General features: G+C 42.4%; 4 protein-coding genes across 4 annotated transcripts; 3 read left to right on the top strand and 1 right to left on the bottom strand.

The window, feature by feature from the left end:
* Positions 1-1352: 1352 nt before the first annotated feature.
* On the top strand, positions 1353-2654 carry Bfra_003682 (uncharacterized protein; the record flags this gene model as incomplete). Its single annotated transcript, XM_037334088.1, has 3 exons — positions 1353-1814; positions 1887-2011; positions 2078-2654. The coding sequence occupies 3 exons, from the start codon at positions 1353-1355 to the stop codon at positions 2652-2654; spliced, it is 1164 nt and encodes a 387-aa protein (XP_037194175.1).
* Positions 2655-4152: 1498 nt separating this feature from the next.
* Bfra_003681 (uncharacterized protein) lies at positions 4153-6265 on the top strand (the record flags this gene model as incomplete). The annotated part of the gene is made up of 2 exons (XM_037334087.1): positions 4153-4269; positions 4637-6265. 2 exons carry the CDS (start codon positions 4153-4155, stop codon positions 6263-6265), a joined length of 1746 nt encoding a protein of 581 aa, XP_037194174.1.
* Positions 6266-8580: 2315 nt separating this feature from the next.
* On the bottom strand, positions 8581-10228 carry Bfra_003680 (putative rhomboid family protein; the record flags this gene model as incomplete). Its single annotated transcript, XM_037334086.1, has 3 exons — positions 8581-9289; positions 9379-9887; positions 10148-10228. The coding sequence occupies 3 exons, from the start codon at positions 10226-10228 to the stop codon at positions 8581-8583; spliced, it is 1299 nt and encodes a 432-aa protein (XP_037194173.1).
* Positions 10229-13644: 3416 nt separating this feature from the next.
* Positions 13645-16289, top strand: Bfra_003679 (putative wd repeat protein; the record flags this gene model as incomplete). The annotated part of the gene is made up of 6 exons (XM_037334085.1): positions 13645-13694; positions 13865-13881; positions 14104-14255; positions 14527-15717; positions 15763-16212; positions 16263-16289. The coding sequence occupies 6 exons, from the start codon at positions 13645-13647 to the stop codon at positions 16287-16289; spliced, it is 1887 nt and encodes a 628-aa protein (XP_037194172.1).
* Positions 16290-16729: the final 440 nt, after the last annotated feature.

Raw genomic sequence — 16729 nt, 5'->3', positions numbered from 1 at the left:
CCTTTTGGCAACAATACTTTTGGGACTAAGGAATTTTCATGCATCTATGAAAAATTAGGAAACAAGTATTGGACAAGCAAAGAGTAGGTTGTTCGGGATACGATGAACTGTTAGGGTTATAGGGAGTTTTGTTGCCTTCTGGCAGCAGCAGTTAGGTATCGATGTGATGATTAGGGAAAATTAGAATATGGAACGAAGAAGAGGAAGAAAAGAGAAGAGAAATAAGATCGAAAGACTTTAGTGGTTCGGAGCCAAAGAAGAGCGATATATACGTTAAATAGCCTAATCTCGATGGCACTCGTCCATTCTTGGATCGAAACTCGAACTGTTCCTTGCTACCTTTTGACAAGAAACAGGGCGTTGAGATGCGATTGGTATGTATTTCACGTTCTGATATTTTCGGGTCAGAGTCACTCGAATACTCGGTTCCCAGATTCGGCAGCGAGATTTTTCTCTAATATCTTGAGTATTTCGATTGGCGGTTCCTGATACGAGGAGAATTCGGCTTCATAATCAGGGGTTTAGACAGACGAAGCAAGACTTTCCGAGCAGAAAACAACGTAGGCTACTTGCATATTCACACGAAATTTAGGTACACATGAAGGGGAACCTCCAGGCATTCCAATTATCACATTAAGATGGTATATTATCTGGTCTTCGGAAAATCGACAGAATCTAATCCTTGGATGAACGCTATCTAAAGCCTCACGCAGATATTGCCAAATTACTGGTATCATAGTACATGCCTAGGACATACATAATCTATCAAATCGAGATGGTCGAAATACGAGGAGATAGTCAGGTACTACCAGGCAGTGGGGTCTCTCGTAGACGCTGTGACAGAAAGTCTCCACCCACCCGATTTTACCGAATCCCACTATTGAACTATTGCTGCCTAACTTGATACTAATCCCGGCGTACATGCTAATCACCAACTTTTAAGCTAGCAGAGCTTAAAGCTTACCTTAAATCAACGATTTCATCTGATTCCACGACGAAAGTTCTTAGGGACCTACTCAAAAATGATATACATCGATAGTCTCCTTCCTTGGAAAATGTAGCATCGTTGCGTACGAAAACGGTCGTGTCAGCTGAATGTGAGTATGAGGCAAAGTGCATCTCTTGCCGGGGAGGGGCATCTGATGATACCCTACTCTATGCACAAACTTGTGAAGCTCGAAAATACTTGGAGGCTACATACCATCGTCAAGCTGACGTCAGATAGATAAATGGAACTGCAGTTCTATATAAACACACTAATAGACGAGGGACATGTTTGTACTGCCACAGAATATCTTCGATTAATCCAAATTTTCAGAGTCGAAGATTCCAAGGACCCATCAAGTTTCACAATGCCAGTAATGATCAAAGTCGCGCAACATGCTGCAGAAGCGTTTAGGCCAAATTGGCATGAGCAGCACCAGAATGATTACAGCACGAATGAAGCCTTGGACGAAAATCCAGATGGTTTGTTCTTGAGAGGTCTACTCCAGACTTTGGCACCGGAAAGTTCAAAATCCAATAGTACTATACTACAATCGACACTTACCGAGGAGATTGCGAGGAATATTCTCCCATCTGGGAATGGTTTAGTGCATACCTGTCTTGAGGCGTATAACCATCATCGTAATCTTATCCTTCGTCCTGATGATATTTGGATCGCTATTGTGACTCAATTCTCATTCTATGTGAATAAACATTCTGAGGAACTGCGTTCCTTCTTTGTGGCGCATGAAGGAAATAAGGAGCTAGTTGTTGAAGGTGATCATTTTGATTTCATGGTTTACACTACTGACATGGCCGATACGATCCAGGTTTGTGTAACATTACTGCACTCTTGTATCGCGTTACAAAAGAAATTGGTTCAGTCGTTAACTTGTAATTAGAAAAATATCGTGGATAAAAGCTTCCAGTCATGGATTTTACCAGCATTTTCGACCACGACGCGTGTCGACACCATTGTATGTAGCTCAGTAATGATGAGTACCATGAAAAGGTACTTCAATTACAGGTACGTCATGGCACTGTCTGGAATCTTTTATCCTATGAGGCACCATAATGTGTATTAACCTATTAGGTTTCATCTGACGTGTGGTATACCTACAGTCACATTACTCGGAGAGGTATCAGACTGGGAAGAAATTCTTCGCCGACTGGACAAGCTTGAGTCGTTTGGGTCAGCTCACGAAGAATTGATACACTGGAAGGAGTTGCTTACTCCGGTAATCCAAAATATGATATTAACCTTCGAAAATCCTGGAGCCACAGCCCGAGTTGATTTCTGGTCAAAAATTGCTCATATTCATAACATAAGCGGCGGTTCGACTCTATCCGGGTGGCTTACAGTTTTCTGTGCCTTCAATGAAAATGGGGTCTGGAAAGGAGAAAACTGGAGATCAGGGCAGGACACCGGGTCAATGAGGGAGCCTCTCCAATATCCAGTTATCAAAATTAAAGAAATACCTACTGGAAAGTGTGAGGTTAAAGTTCGGATCAGTGGAGAGATGGAACTCGATGCTGTGATTGTGGCCGGCTTGGTAGGCGCTTTAGTCTCTTCTCAGAATGGGTATGAGATTCTTGACACAGTGCAACCGTACCCTGCATGGAGCATCTTCGCCCTGAACAATGATAAATATATTCATTCAGGACGATAAGGACTTACTACTTTTGGTATTGTTTGCCAAGTGGGTTGGATTGTAGTTAGGTAGTTAGGTAGTTATTGAAGGGTCACCAAGGGCGCGATATAAAGAGATATGCGATATCAAAATGATCTTGCAGTAAATACCTGTTGTGTCATAGGACTAAGTCAGTGTCATTTCCCACCAGACAGCGAAAATGCCAAATCTTGAGCCCGCTAAGAACAGAAAAGGGGTTCCAAGACCTACTTTTCAGAATTAAATCAAAGTTCAATCTCATGATTTGATGTTGCCAACTTTGGGACATTCCCTATTCCGTAGAGCTCAAATCAATATCTTCATAAAGAACGAGAAGAGATATTGATTGAGAGTTTTGATATTGAATTATCGTCGAGGGGTATGATTTTTGATTTTTGGGTTTTCTCCGAGTCCCTTCCCGGCGCTTCCAATTTTTGCAGTGTTACTTTTGCGGTTTGTGGAAGGATCGAAGGATTAAGAACACCCCAATCAGATTTGCAACATAAATTCAGGATTGTGAAAAAGTCACGAGTTTTAATGGTGGTTGGTTGATTGGGGGAGCGAACTTATTGATCCGAAGTTGCTCTGAATGATTCGACTATCTTACTAGTGTATGCTATTTTCGGTCTTATACAACTGTACGATACTTTCTGGATACTCTCTGATAGATGTTTTGATGGTGACATTTATTGGTCTCACGACAGAATACTATGCTTCCATCACCATGATACTCAGCAGAACCAGGCAATCTGCCACATTAGCAAGAGTGCACTCTTGCTAATGCCCTAGATGGGCCTCTTCATTTCTCTATCGGCAGTATCAAGTCTTACTATTTCTTGTTCAGGTACTTATAGAACACTTTGAGCTAAAGCTTCTCATCATGTTCTGAGCTGTAGCTGATGACGGACGATGGGCTCAACGATGGCGGCGCTGCTTTCCCACAAGAAGAGCGGAACGCAGTATTGATGATGTCTTGCTTGAAACAGCAGAGATTACAGATGAGAAAATCATTTTACGATATCACAAAACGAGTTTTACAGCAAAAGTGGATGCTACGACTGCATGGAAGATTTCTGTTTCTCGTTATATGCAGCCTTCTTTATAACTGCCTGTCACTTATCGTCAAACACATATCGGTATCCACTTTCTGCCTATATCATATTCGTTTCATCTTCATGATTTGATTATCATTCTTTCTTCTTCATAATCCTTGGTATGAATTCAACTATCAACTATGCCATCGACACTTAAGTACGCCAAACCAGCGTGAAAACATGCTGTTTCGTACCACACATCTCATAGCTACTTTCAATTCTGTGATAAAGACTGCCTTAAAAACTTTCATTACGCAGATGCAGATTCTTGTCCAGTTGTAAGTGTTCGTTCTTTGTATTATTTGCGGGCATGGTGGTTTCATTGCTTAGATCTATATCATATTGTCGTATTGGAGTGACGAAAGAGGTAGGATCCGGTATAGAAATCAGAGAGAAGTGGAATAATGACTGTCAGTATCAAAAATGATATAGAGTGGACCAACAGTGAATCAAACTACATGATTGACAAGAAAGAACAGAGAAACAACGGCGCGATGAACCAAAATGAGAGAGAAAGCGAAGTATGATTTGTTCATAAGATTATCACTTGGAAAGCTAACTTGGAGTATGGAATTTGATGATATTGGCATGGAATAAAGAACGAATCTCAAGGGGTAATAAAGCAAAGATTTATACAGGCAGAGAAATTCACAGTGCTCTTCTTTATGGTACGCCAACAATAATTTCAGACAAATTTCCGCGTGATTTCGCGAAATTCACTTTCAAGTATCGCGTAGCCGTAGCATTTGTGTTTATTCGCACAAATTAATAGAGCTGCTTGGAATATCTTCAAGTTCCTAAATATCGACACCTTCACAAACTTATTCAACAGAGGGTCGGGAGGAGCGTTTGAGTCTCCATAACCTTCCAAGCTGTACAGAATCAAAGGGTTTTCTTTATTTTGCTTCCTCTCGAGCCTTTACACATACGACAAAATCCTCCCTATTACCAAATATTCGATCTATATCTTCTCTCACCATGGCGACCCCAACACCCTACACCGGCAAGTCAATTACGGATGTCTTAGCTACGGAACTTCTTGTCATTGTCTGCGAATCTCTCTCCCGCGAGGACTTGACCAATTTTCGATTGGCGAACAAAGTTTGTGCAGAGGTCGCGTCCAAAAACCTCGTTCAAGATTTGCATGTCATGTTCACGGAGAAAAGCTTCAGTAACTTGTTGAGTATATCAAAGCAGCCAAATCTTTCGAAGCATGTCAGAAGCATATTGTATGAGCCACGTACCTTGCGAGAATTTTGTAAGAACGAATACATCAATTGTATAATTGAGGAGCTGAGACCTATGCCTCCCTTCGGCGAAGAAGACCTGGACAAGGGGTATGAGCTGTACAACCACATTCGTCGTCGTGAGGTCTACTTGAATGCGTTAAACTACGATATCGTTGTCTTCGCACAAGCTGTCCCAAAGTTCCCAAACTTCAACAAGATCATCGTGGATGATGCTGGGTTACCATCTGATCAATTCATATACTCTTACAACTGCAAGGCATATCTTTGTAAGGGGATGTTCAGCCTTGGGTCTAGCCAGAGCTATACTGCCTATAATTACGGGAGGTTACACGCGCTATTTCTTGCTGCTAGCCTTGCTGGCGTAAAACTGACGACTTTTAGAGCCACAGCTCTACCTTTGGCATTCTTCAGCGCGACGCCAATGATCAGTACCGATGTGGCTCTTTCGGCCTTGCAGCATGTCCAGCATATCGACATTACCATCAAAGTCAGCCTTGAAGAATGGCAAGTCCGCATCAATGGAATTGTTCCTCGCCTTGCACAATTCTTGTCTCTTGCCTCAAATCTCGAGAGTCTTCGTATCGACTTGGGAGAACCTCAAGAAAGATCAATGATACCAATCGCTTTGGATGCGGTAATTGGAAGCACTGGTAATTTTCCAAAGTTACGCAGTCTTGACCTTCGTCATTTCTCGTGCACCAATGCCTTTTTCTCAGAGTTTCTTCAAAAGCATGCGGGTACATTAGAAAATTTGTCACTTGATACAATGACGATGGCGAGTAACTGTGCTGGTTGGGGTAATGTTTTCAACACACTTGAAACTGGTTTGAAGCTCAAGTCTTGTTATTTCACTGGCGTTTGGCATGAGGGCTGGGATAGTGAAGAAGAAAACGGCACTTATCCAATAAAGCTTTCCGCATCATATACTGGAACTCGGTCAAGTTCTCTGGGCGAAGTACTACAGCACCGTGTCATCAAAAAGTTTATGCCAGCGGGAGACGAATGGATAACCATGGACGAGATTTGGGCCACCGCTACGAGAGAGTCAGAGGAGAGGGGATACGAAACCTATAGTGATGATAGTGCTGAGGATATCGATAGCGACGATTATGGTATTTATGATTACGAGGATCTCTCAGAGGTGGATGATTTTGGCCACTACATTCACGATGAAGACCAAGACGAAGACGAAGACGACGATGATGACAATGATGAAGATGACGATGAGGGTAGGGATGATGAAGATGATCAGGATAGTATTGATTGATAAGGCTCATTTTGATCATTTTTGTAACGGTATGTAAAATATGGCGCTGGACATACACCAAACAAGGTTTGCATGGAAGGTGCCCATGATTCAAAATCATTTCCTGTTTCTCCAACATAACAAATTGTACGTTTCCTAGGTATTTGACCATCCCATGACGACATCGAGAGTTGGTTTGCACCGAAGTGGATGAGTTTCATTGGCTTTCCATCATAGTCCAAGATTCATATGTTCAATAATCAATCAATAGCAATGCGAGCTCGTATTCGCTCTACTATGGTGAAGCTTCATGTGGATTTGATTATGTGAACTATTTTCGAGCATGTAATGAGATTCTTAGACCATTCTTCACCTCAGAGCAGGCCAGTGTTTTCAATAGTCCGGACTGCAGTCCGTTAGTATTTGTAGGTTCTAGTTTTCAGTCTCTGGAGACGTCATACTTGATTTCATAAATGAAAATACTTCAACATTTCCACCCATTACAACATCTGAAATGTTCCCAACATCCAAAAGAATCTGACCCTTCTAAGTCTTGTGTTAGATTACAGTCCACACTATCAGACATCCCGAGCTCCTCAGCACACAACAGAGTGTCAAATACTCACCGCCAAATTTCTCCTCATCTCACCTCACCAACCACATTTTCTAATCCCCATCAAATATCCATCCACATCTACTTCACTCACTTCTCACACATCTACACACCTATCTAGTAACAGAAATCTTACATCCTAAACCACAATACTTCCATACGCTCCTATTCTTCTCTAGATCGAAGCACTCTTTTCTCCGCGAATCTCTCTAGAATAGATCAAGTCCCAAGACTTACACCACAAACCTACTCACTACACCGACCTTAGTATTTACACTCAAATCTACATCCTGATCACTACTCAACATCTCAACGCTACCCCTCTCATCTACCATACAAAAACTTTGCACTTACCATGGTTCGTTCCTGTTCACCTCCTCGTTTCCCGGTTATTATCTCTTCTACCACCCTTCTAAACCCTCTCACTTGCTGTCTGTAATTCCTCTTATATACTCACTCCTCCACTCCCCCTCATCTCCAACCATCCCTCAATTTTCAAACCCACTTCTCACATGCACTCGAGTCGCCAACTGTGTATCTTTCTCTAGAAGCTATGTGTAACACCTACGTATATTTCTATTTCTATCTCTCTCCCTCTCTCCCTCCACCCCCAAACCTCCTCAAGACAGGACCCCAAATCCCATTCCATATTCCACATACCTTCTTCGAAGTTCAAAGTTCAAAAGGTCAAAAGTTCATATATCCGAGATTCTCTCACATCCCTCACATCCCTCTAATCCCTCTAATCCCTCTAATCCCTCTAATCCCTCTAATCCCTCTAATCCCTCTAATCCCTCTAATCCCTCTAATCCCTCTAATCCCTCTAATCCCTCTAACCCCTCCAACCCCTCTAACCCCTCTACTTCCCCACCTACCACCTACCACAATCCACACTCTACAATCTACAACCTACTCCCTCGATATTCCCTCTAAACTTTCCATCCATCTTAGCTTATCCACTGATCCACTCAGCCCTTAACCAACAAAGCTACTTGGCGAGCCCCAAAAGATAAAAAAAATAGGAGAGAAATGACTGACATACCTACCCATCACTCAACAACCAAGAAATGCATCTGACAAGCACATCGATATCCCCATCGATATCCTCATCGATATCCTCATCAATATTCCCATACATATCTCTATCTCCCCATATACAAAAACACAAATACCAAGAACCGGAAACCAGAAACAAACAAACAAACCCCCAACATCCGATTTAATCCAATCCAATCCAATCCGTACCAAAAGTCCCCGCAAAGGATGGATGGATGGATGGATAGATAGATAGATAGATAGATAAATACCCACCAAGTATGAGATATCTGAAGTATATTTCGAATTAGCTACCTAGTAATTATTCACATCTGCAGAAAGCGGTTGGATGGATGAATATGGTATATAGTATAGTATATAGAGTATAACGTATGGGTATCATAGATATAATAATTTCGAATGCTCGATTGAAACCCTGAACTGGGAGGGCCTTAGAATACAACACAACACAACGCAACACACTGCAATATAACGACCACGAAACAAAGACAAAGTATCCGCCCAAGTAAACAACTGCATACCTAGGTAATCACCAAACCCAATATGCAGAGTCCAAGTATCCATACCCGAAATTCCATTTGCATTAGTGCATGTCTGCATCGAAAATCTTTTCCTCATTATCCATTCCCATTAAGAACCTTCTCTCATCCCCCATTTCCAAACTTCATCACGAACCCCCCTTATTCTCATCATGTCCCTCAGGGACATAATTTGTTTCGCCCAACAAACCCCCCTGCTGACTCGTCATCGCCGTTTGGGTCCCGGGCTGCGGTTGCGTTGCGATACTTGGACCCGAGGGAGCAGGCGGCGATACATTCTTACTACTCGCGGCGTGTAATCTTTGATCTAGGGCTTTGAGAGCTAGGGCTCTTCTTCTTTCTGCTTCTGCTCTTGCGCCGCCGGGGGCAGTTCTTTGTTGGATATATGAGGATTCACCTCTGCTGGCTGAGACATCTGCTGCGGAGAAGGGAGTGCAGATTTTGAGGGCGACGAGAGTATTGAAGATTGTGTCTGCGAGGGAAGCGATGAGGGGTTTGAGGGGACCGGGGAAGAATTCTGCGAAGGCGAAGGTTTCGGATGCGTCGCCGCGGAGAGTGGGGGATTGGTTTGAGTCGAGGTCGGGGAAGGCGGATTTGTAGAAACGGAGGTAGGTGTAGGAGGTGAGGAAAGCGTAGGAGACGAGGAAGAGGGAGGAGATGCTGAGGAGTTGGATAGCGCAGAGGGTGAGGATGGTGAGGAGATGGAGGGCGGGGAAGCGGGGGACGCGGAGAGAGAGGATGCCTTTGAAGAGGGTAACGGTGTGGGTTGGTACGAGTTGAGAGAAGGAAATCAAGAAGGAGATTTGGAGGGGGATGGTTCCGTTTATTGAGCTGAGACTGTTGGTGAGGTGTTAGTTGATTCAAGGGATAGATAGATGGACAGCTGTGACTTCAAAGAGAAGGGATATAAAATTTGAATAACTCACGTCCAGCTCATATCACCCGTAATCGCAAAGAAAAAAACCAAAGTTCCAAAGGTCAGAAGGTTAGGAATGAGTGATGCAACTACAATGAACTTTGCGAATTCCCTCGAAGTCCATGCTCGTTCCAGGTATCTTCCTCCATAAAACAAAGTCACTCCAGCGATCCCCAGCGTAAACACATTATTTTCCACCAATGTCGTTGTCACAAATGTCCAGGGATATACAAAGGATAATTGAGGTACGAGCGAGAGGTATGGAACTACTACGTGAAGCTCTGCGGCGGTTTCCTTATTCCATTGTCTGTATCGAATTGCGGCACTCAAGATGGATTCAGATAGTAATGCGATGAGCAGTATCCTCGTCACTGGAGGAATGTTTAATCTTGGGGGCATATTTATGAATGTGTAGGAATACCGTAGAAGTAATATCAGACCCTTCCTCCTTTGACAAGTAAGTAGGTAGGTATGGGAATCTGCAGTTTCGAAGGTTGATGTACGATATGTTAGGTATATCTTCAATAAAATAAAGCTTTGGTGATTTTCATCAAGCTTTCCCTTAATAAAAATAAAGTGTCATCAAATCCAATAAAGGGTAGGATGTTAAGCACAGACCACTTCAATTGTTTCGGCCTTGTAAACCCAACATGTCCAGCCTCAAACATAAGGCTGAAGCAAGAGAGGGTAAGATCCGGCATGTTTTGAAAAATTGTAAGCCACGTGAAGGGTGTGAGGCTATGGAGATGTACCAAGCTCCATTTGTCACTAGTTCCAACTTGCTCCGTCGATTCCTGGCCAGAAACATGCCGGGTGGAAATTCCGAAAATGTGGGAGAAGTACGATTGGCAGAAGTTCATCCAGATTGTCGATTTTTTTAGATTATTTATGCGTGTGATGGATATGGATGCAGGTTGTCAACCAACACTTTTGACGAGAAGAGTGAGGAAAGGCGGTACCGGAAAATGCAATGAGGAAAGAAAGAATCGTGAATCGTATGTGCGCAAGTAAGAACGATGTATGGTGTGGTATGTATGGTGTGGTATGGTGCCTAGGTGATACAGTTGGAAGTTCCACGTACCTGAATTATTAACCCACACACTAGGTCTACCTTACCTGTCTATCGATATTGTGAATAGATTCGCGGTGTAGTATTGGTGTCACGGTGGAAAGGATGTGATGGGTTGGTTGCAAAAGTTATCAGGTTCTATTCTCATCACTCGTAAATATTTGGAACCCCAGGGCAGGGGAGACATCATCACGCCGAGGCATCAGTATTTGGATTTCATTTTTTCAAATTCAAATTCAGATTCGAGCCAAGCGGTAACCATTTAGTTTGTTTCGCACTTCCGTCCCTTATTCTTAGTCGACGAAGAAAGATGGAGAGAAAAGCGTTGATCTTGGAGGCAAGTTACATGTCTGCTATGTAGGTTGTGATCCCCGAGACCAGCGTAAAGTCGTGCGTGTCGTAATCCTGTACCTAGGTAGGTCGTGAATAAGTATCTCGTTACGAGTCTTCATCACTAGAGAATTTAATCATCTGAATTGCAGAGAGAGGAATGACTCTTACTCGGGGATGAGACGTTGATCAGCAACGGGAACAGGAACAAACTGTTGTCGTGCTTCCATGCGTCTTTCATCCGAGCTCTCTCTTTTTCCTTTTGTGGGAGATATTCCACACTCGTACTTGACCTTACGTGGTAGCATTTCCTCTGTCGAAACTAAAAATAATACTAGGCAATAGTAGGATAATGTATGTTGATTATTGACAGGCATTTCTCTTGTCACACACACATACTAGGAGACTAGGTGCACATCTAACTTGCAAACAAACCGACCATCGCCACCACCCCATTCCATTCCATCCCACCATCTTTACTGAAGGCAAGCAAGCAAGTAAGCAAGCAAGCAAGCAAGCATTACATATCGTGCGCCGTTGTACATACTAGGTCCCTAGTAAAAGTAGCACACCCTACTAGGTCCTCGAATCCAGCTCTCGCCTATCACTTAATGCATTCTTAAATGTACGGAAGCATCTTCAGCCAATATCTTAAGCCTTTAATGGTCTAGAAGAAAGTTCGGAAAAAGACTCCATTAATTTAGTTCTAGCCAAGATCTCCATTCTTTAGTATGTACTATGCAACCGCCAATCTGGACTCGAGGAAATTCCCGTTACTCAACCGGATAGTCAGTCAGTCAAAGAGTTGTGGAAAGTTAGTGGGAAGGCCAAGTATACTTACTATACCATACTATACTAATGCTACCTAGGTAAATTCGGTCAGGACATTGACACCGAATCCGTCATTTTCGAGATTCGGTTTTTTTCAGATTCGAATTGTCGTATACATCACCAACCAGTGCTCATGGTCATCAATCTCGTTGTCGGTTTGATCTCATCATCATACAATCAACAAAGATTCGCAAAACAAGTAACAAAGAAAGGCATCAAAGACAGGTATCAAGGGAATGGGAGATGGGAATGGGAATGGAAATGGAAATGGAAATGGAAATGGAAATGGGAATCTCCAGTCCAGTTTCATGTATGAACATCTAAATGAAGGGGATCTTTTTTCCCTCCTCTTTTCTCCATTATTTATTAACCATCCTATCATTCTTAAGCGGTTTGTGGACTCAAGCCATAGATAGATAAATACAGAGCACTATACTACTGTACATGCATCTCGATTTTCGATAGGGCAGACGATCACACTTCCAATTGTCAACTTGGGATCCCTTGTCATTGTTTATTCGGCTTGGCTTCTTCTTCTCTGTATTGCACTGTACGTACCGGTCTCTTCTAGGTTCTTTCGTTGCTTTTGAATCCCCGTGTCCGTCCGTCTGACCCCCTGTAGGTTTACTATAGCAAGGTGGTAGGTGGGTGGGTGAGTGGTACATGATCTCCAGATTGATAGGATGCTTTCTGGCCAGTCTTGCATTCGATCAATGATAAAGTATTGTACAGTAGTATCTATGATCTAGGAAGTAGTACGGTACTGTGTAGATTGGATTCCCGAGTAGATTGTGATTTTAGATGCGGATGTGGATGTGGATATGGATGTGAATGTGGATGAAGTAAAGTATAAATGTTCCTTGACTACCATGCCGTGACTTTCATTGCTGTTTTGGAGGGGGGCTGCTTGTCATGCGCATACATCACTACCCGTAACCTGAGGTGCCAGGTATTTCTAAACATAATCCATGCCACCGCTTCCATTGATCTCACGCCCTCTCTTTGCCTTTGTGACGAACATGCCGCCATGGTAGAAGCAGAGGTAGAAGCAGAGGTAGAAGCAGAGGTAGAAGCACAAGGGAGCACAAGCAGAAGCACAAGCAATAAACAGATGAGAATCACATCTGTGATGGTAGTAAATAATATCTTCTAAATGACATGTTTGATTCTATTTGTTTATCTGAGCATTTCAAGCATCTCCGTATCTCTTCTCCTCCATCTTCACCTTCTCCCTCACTCGGTCAATCATTCAAAGAGAATGCGTGATCGCTTCCCATCCCAGCGTCACAATACCTGGCACTGAAGGGTACATACCATTCCATCTTTTCGACACAGAGGAAAAGAAATACCTACTCGGGACTAGTCAGGGCTCCATGTGGATTAGTCTACTTCAATAAGATCGTCCCTATTGCACTTTCATACCCTTTTTTTACTTTTATCCAATGATTCCTCCTCCCCTGCTTGAATTCTTTTGGATCTCTACCCACTCCTCACCCAATCATCGCTCGTCTCTGGGTTTTTTAATATCGTCCTTAGCTTCTAGCTCAAGCCGGCAAGTTGCAACGAACAAGTCTCTTTTCCATCCATTCCTCAATCTCGAATTCAACACAGCCCGCAAAAAAAAACATAACTACAACAACATAAAATCCATTTTACACACATCGACAACATCACCACCACCATCTCAACAATTGAAATTCACGGTCCTTACAAGATACCATCCAGCGCGCAAATCATCACACATTTCAACCCCACGACACCACTCGATTCGATTCGATCCCATTCAATTCAATACCCCAAATACGATAGAGATAGAGATACCCCATACCTCAAATTTCGCTTTTTCCACTGTACTGTACTTGAATTCAATATACATCAACCTCTGAAGCGACACAATCACGAATCAGACATCTTTTTGGTCATTTTGATCATCACCAAATCAAATCGAAGAAATATCTATACAACAACAGCAGCAACAACAACAGCAACAACAACAACAACAACAATAACAACGTCTGGCCTTCCTCGAAGACGAACGAAATAGCAATGACGAAGGAAACTTTAACCTCGGACAAGGTGAACTACATCATTTGGAAGTACGTGTTTTCCTCGTGATCCATTCATTCGGGTTTCTCTCTCTTTCACACTCATATATAACATACATATACATACACACATTCTCTCTCTCACTCTCTCTTGGTTCAGGTACGGGGTGGTTTTGAGATTACATTTCGCTAACAGCAATTTATTGTACTTTGTGTTATAGATATTTAATAGAATCAGGTATGTACAAGTACATTGAAGAAGAGAAAAGATAAGGAAAGGAAAGGGCAAAAAGGATAAGGATGAGGATGAGGATGAAGATGATATATTCAAAATCCTCATTCAATCTTTTCCCGATTATCTTGGGTTCTTGAAGCCTGAGGTGATCAAAAGATGGTAGTTGGGGGATTTATTGTATGAAGAATCACTGAACTGATCAAAATTCTTTCGTCTCTATTGCAGGTTACGAAGGAGCGGCTCGTCACCTTTCAAAAGAGTGGGACGTTCAACAACCAGATTTATTACCATTTGCGCCCCATGTCGGAAAGCATGCACTAGTCTCCGTTCTAAACAAAGGTCTTCTTTATGATGCATATAACAGAGAAGCATCAAGGGTATGTTCAAATCGTTACGTTTTCTATTTTTATTTGATGTAATTTTTTATGCCATTACACATGATTTCTTTTTTTGTTTTGGTGACTTTGATCTCTATCTTGCATCATTTGACAAAATTCACTTCCATTCATACCCCTTGACTCGATAACGTTTTACACTTCATACTTTATCTTCCTTTCATACATCGGTCCTCTCAACATCGTTTACTATTTACTTGGTTGGATACATATCAATTAAAGAATCTCTTTTCAATTAACACCCTTCTATTAGGCATTCCGCCAACATCAAGGACGCTCTCAAGATGTTTCAGATTCAGAAATCTCAATGGGTGTTTTTGGTCCACTGGAGATAGCAAACAGAACTATTCCCATCATTACTTCACCTCAAGAACCCCTCAACAGCAACGAGGATTTAGAAATTGCTCGAAAGCATCAACTAGAAGAAGAATCAAATTCAAATTCAAATGGTCCACCAGGAAAGAAACCACGACTTACCAATGGTTATGAAAATGGTATTTCAAATGGAACCACGAACGGAAATGGAAGCTCAAACTACTACGATTCGGCTTCAACGCCCATGGAAATTGACGTTGATCAGAATGGTGATGGTCACGCTTATCCATCACCAGAGCAACTGCCATCACCAGTCACTGCCACCATTGGACCAGAAAGGGGTACTCAGTCCGAGAAAGTCACAAATCTCAAAACCGAAACGTTGTACCTAGACTTATTGGATGACAATGTATCAAAATCGACCATATTATATCGTTGCGAATGGAATCCAAAACTACCAAATCTCTTGGCTGCGGGGGGTACTGAATCATTAGCTCGAATGTGGGATCTATCAAGTACAGTCGCCGATCATGTCAATGGAACTAATAACCCCAATGCTTCAGGCATGAATACGAATGGGATTGTTCCACCGTGCATTCCTCTTCTCCAACCTCTCGCGCCCCAACCGACAATGGTCAATGAAGTTACCTGGTCTTCGGATGGAAACCATATTCTTGTTTCGAGCGAGGAACCTGATGGAACCGCAACTGTTACTGTTTGGACTGCCAAGGGCCAACTATTGCACACCTCTGGTCCAATGGAAGGTCCAGTCGTTTCTTTGAAGTGGAACTTCTCGAATACATTATTTTTGACAGTTTCTCCAATCACACTTAAAGGGCTGTCTACACCAGCATCAACCTTGACGGTCACATCAATGGCTGACTTTACAACAATACAACATACGATACCATCGATGCCAATTTTCGAATCTCCGCTTGAAGGTCTATGGATGAGTGATGAAGACTTCATGGCTTACGGAAATGAATTTCTACAGATATTCCGATTTGCGGAGGGAAAGATCAAATATTTGACGAAATATGAGCATCGTGACGATCATCGTGTAACGCATGCTACTTTCGACAGGGAATCAAAGTTACTTGCTACTGGTAGTCAAAGTGGTATGATTGATGTAGGTACTTTCACTGTTAATCTTGTTCACTACTAACATTTTTAGATATGGGATGAGAAAGGTCGTTCTCGAACATTCAATGCTCATACCGGACCAATTACATCCCTTGAATGGCAACCATTACCACCATCTGATGCGGACAATGAAAGTAGTGAAAGCAATGAAAGATTGTTGGCTTCATCTAGTGAAGATGGCGCTGTTAGCATTTGGAATGCCAAGTCTTTGGAGCCAAAGCAAAAATGCTCAATGACAATTGACTCGACTAGTGTTTTCAAAGTCAAATTCACTCCAGATGGCGCATTCATTGCTGGTGCGACCAGTGATCGAGTTTTCATTTGGAAAGTCGACGATGCTTACTTTCCTCGAGCAACTTGGAATAGACCACCCGGAAATGGCTGGCAAACACCACAATCAACTGAGTCAAATGGAGAAGATGAACATGCTCTGAGTTGGGATGCACATGGTCAAAAACTGGCTTATGGCTGCAATAGTGTGGTATGTATCATGTGTGTTATTGTTCGAATGAATACTAATGGTTTCTATAGTTGGCAATCATCAATTTTAAACGTTGATCTTTGGGTTACCTGACGGTATAATACAAGAAAATGAAAAGCCTTGACTTTCAACATAATCATCTGTCCCTTTGAAGGCGACAGGAGATGATAAGCAGAGACCCCGAGTGAAATTCCTCATTATTCAGCATGATGGAGTAGGCAAGAAGTGTTTCTTTCCGTCACAAGAGAGGTATTGACATGATCATGAGTAGATCATACATGCCATCGTATCTACTATAGTAGAGAATCGTCAAAGAAAACACGAAGTTGCGGAGAATTACCATTGGAACGGAGTCTAGAGCTGCATTTGGTACTGACGATCGCGGCACAAAGAAATTCATTCCTCGTGGGTGGACCGTATAGGATGCATGAGGGAAAGAGACGATTGATGACTTTATATGTGTATCATAGAAACGTTAGAGAATTGGGTGTTGGGCGTATTGAACATTGAAAGAATT

This window comes from Botrytis fragariae (assembly GCF_013461495.1).
Source record: "Botrytis fragariae strain BVB16 chromosome Unknown tig00000045, whole genome shotgun sequence".
NCBI lineage: Eukaryota > Fungi > Ascomycota > Leotiomycetes > Helotiales > Sclerotiniaceae > Botrytis > Botrytis fragariae.
The sequence above is the reverse complement of the archived record's forward strand: the minus strand, read 5'-3'. Positions and strand labels throughout refer to the sequence as shown.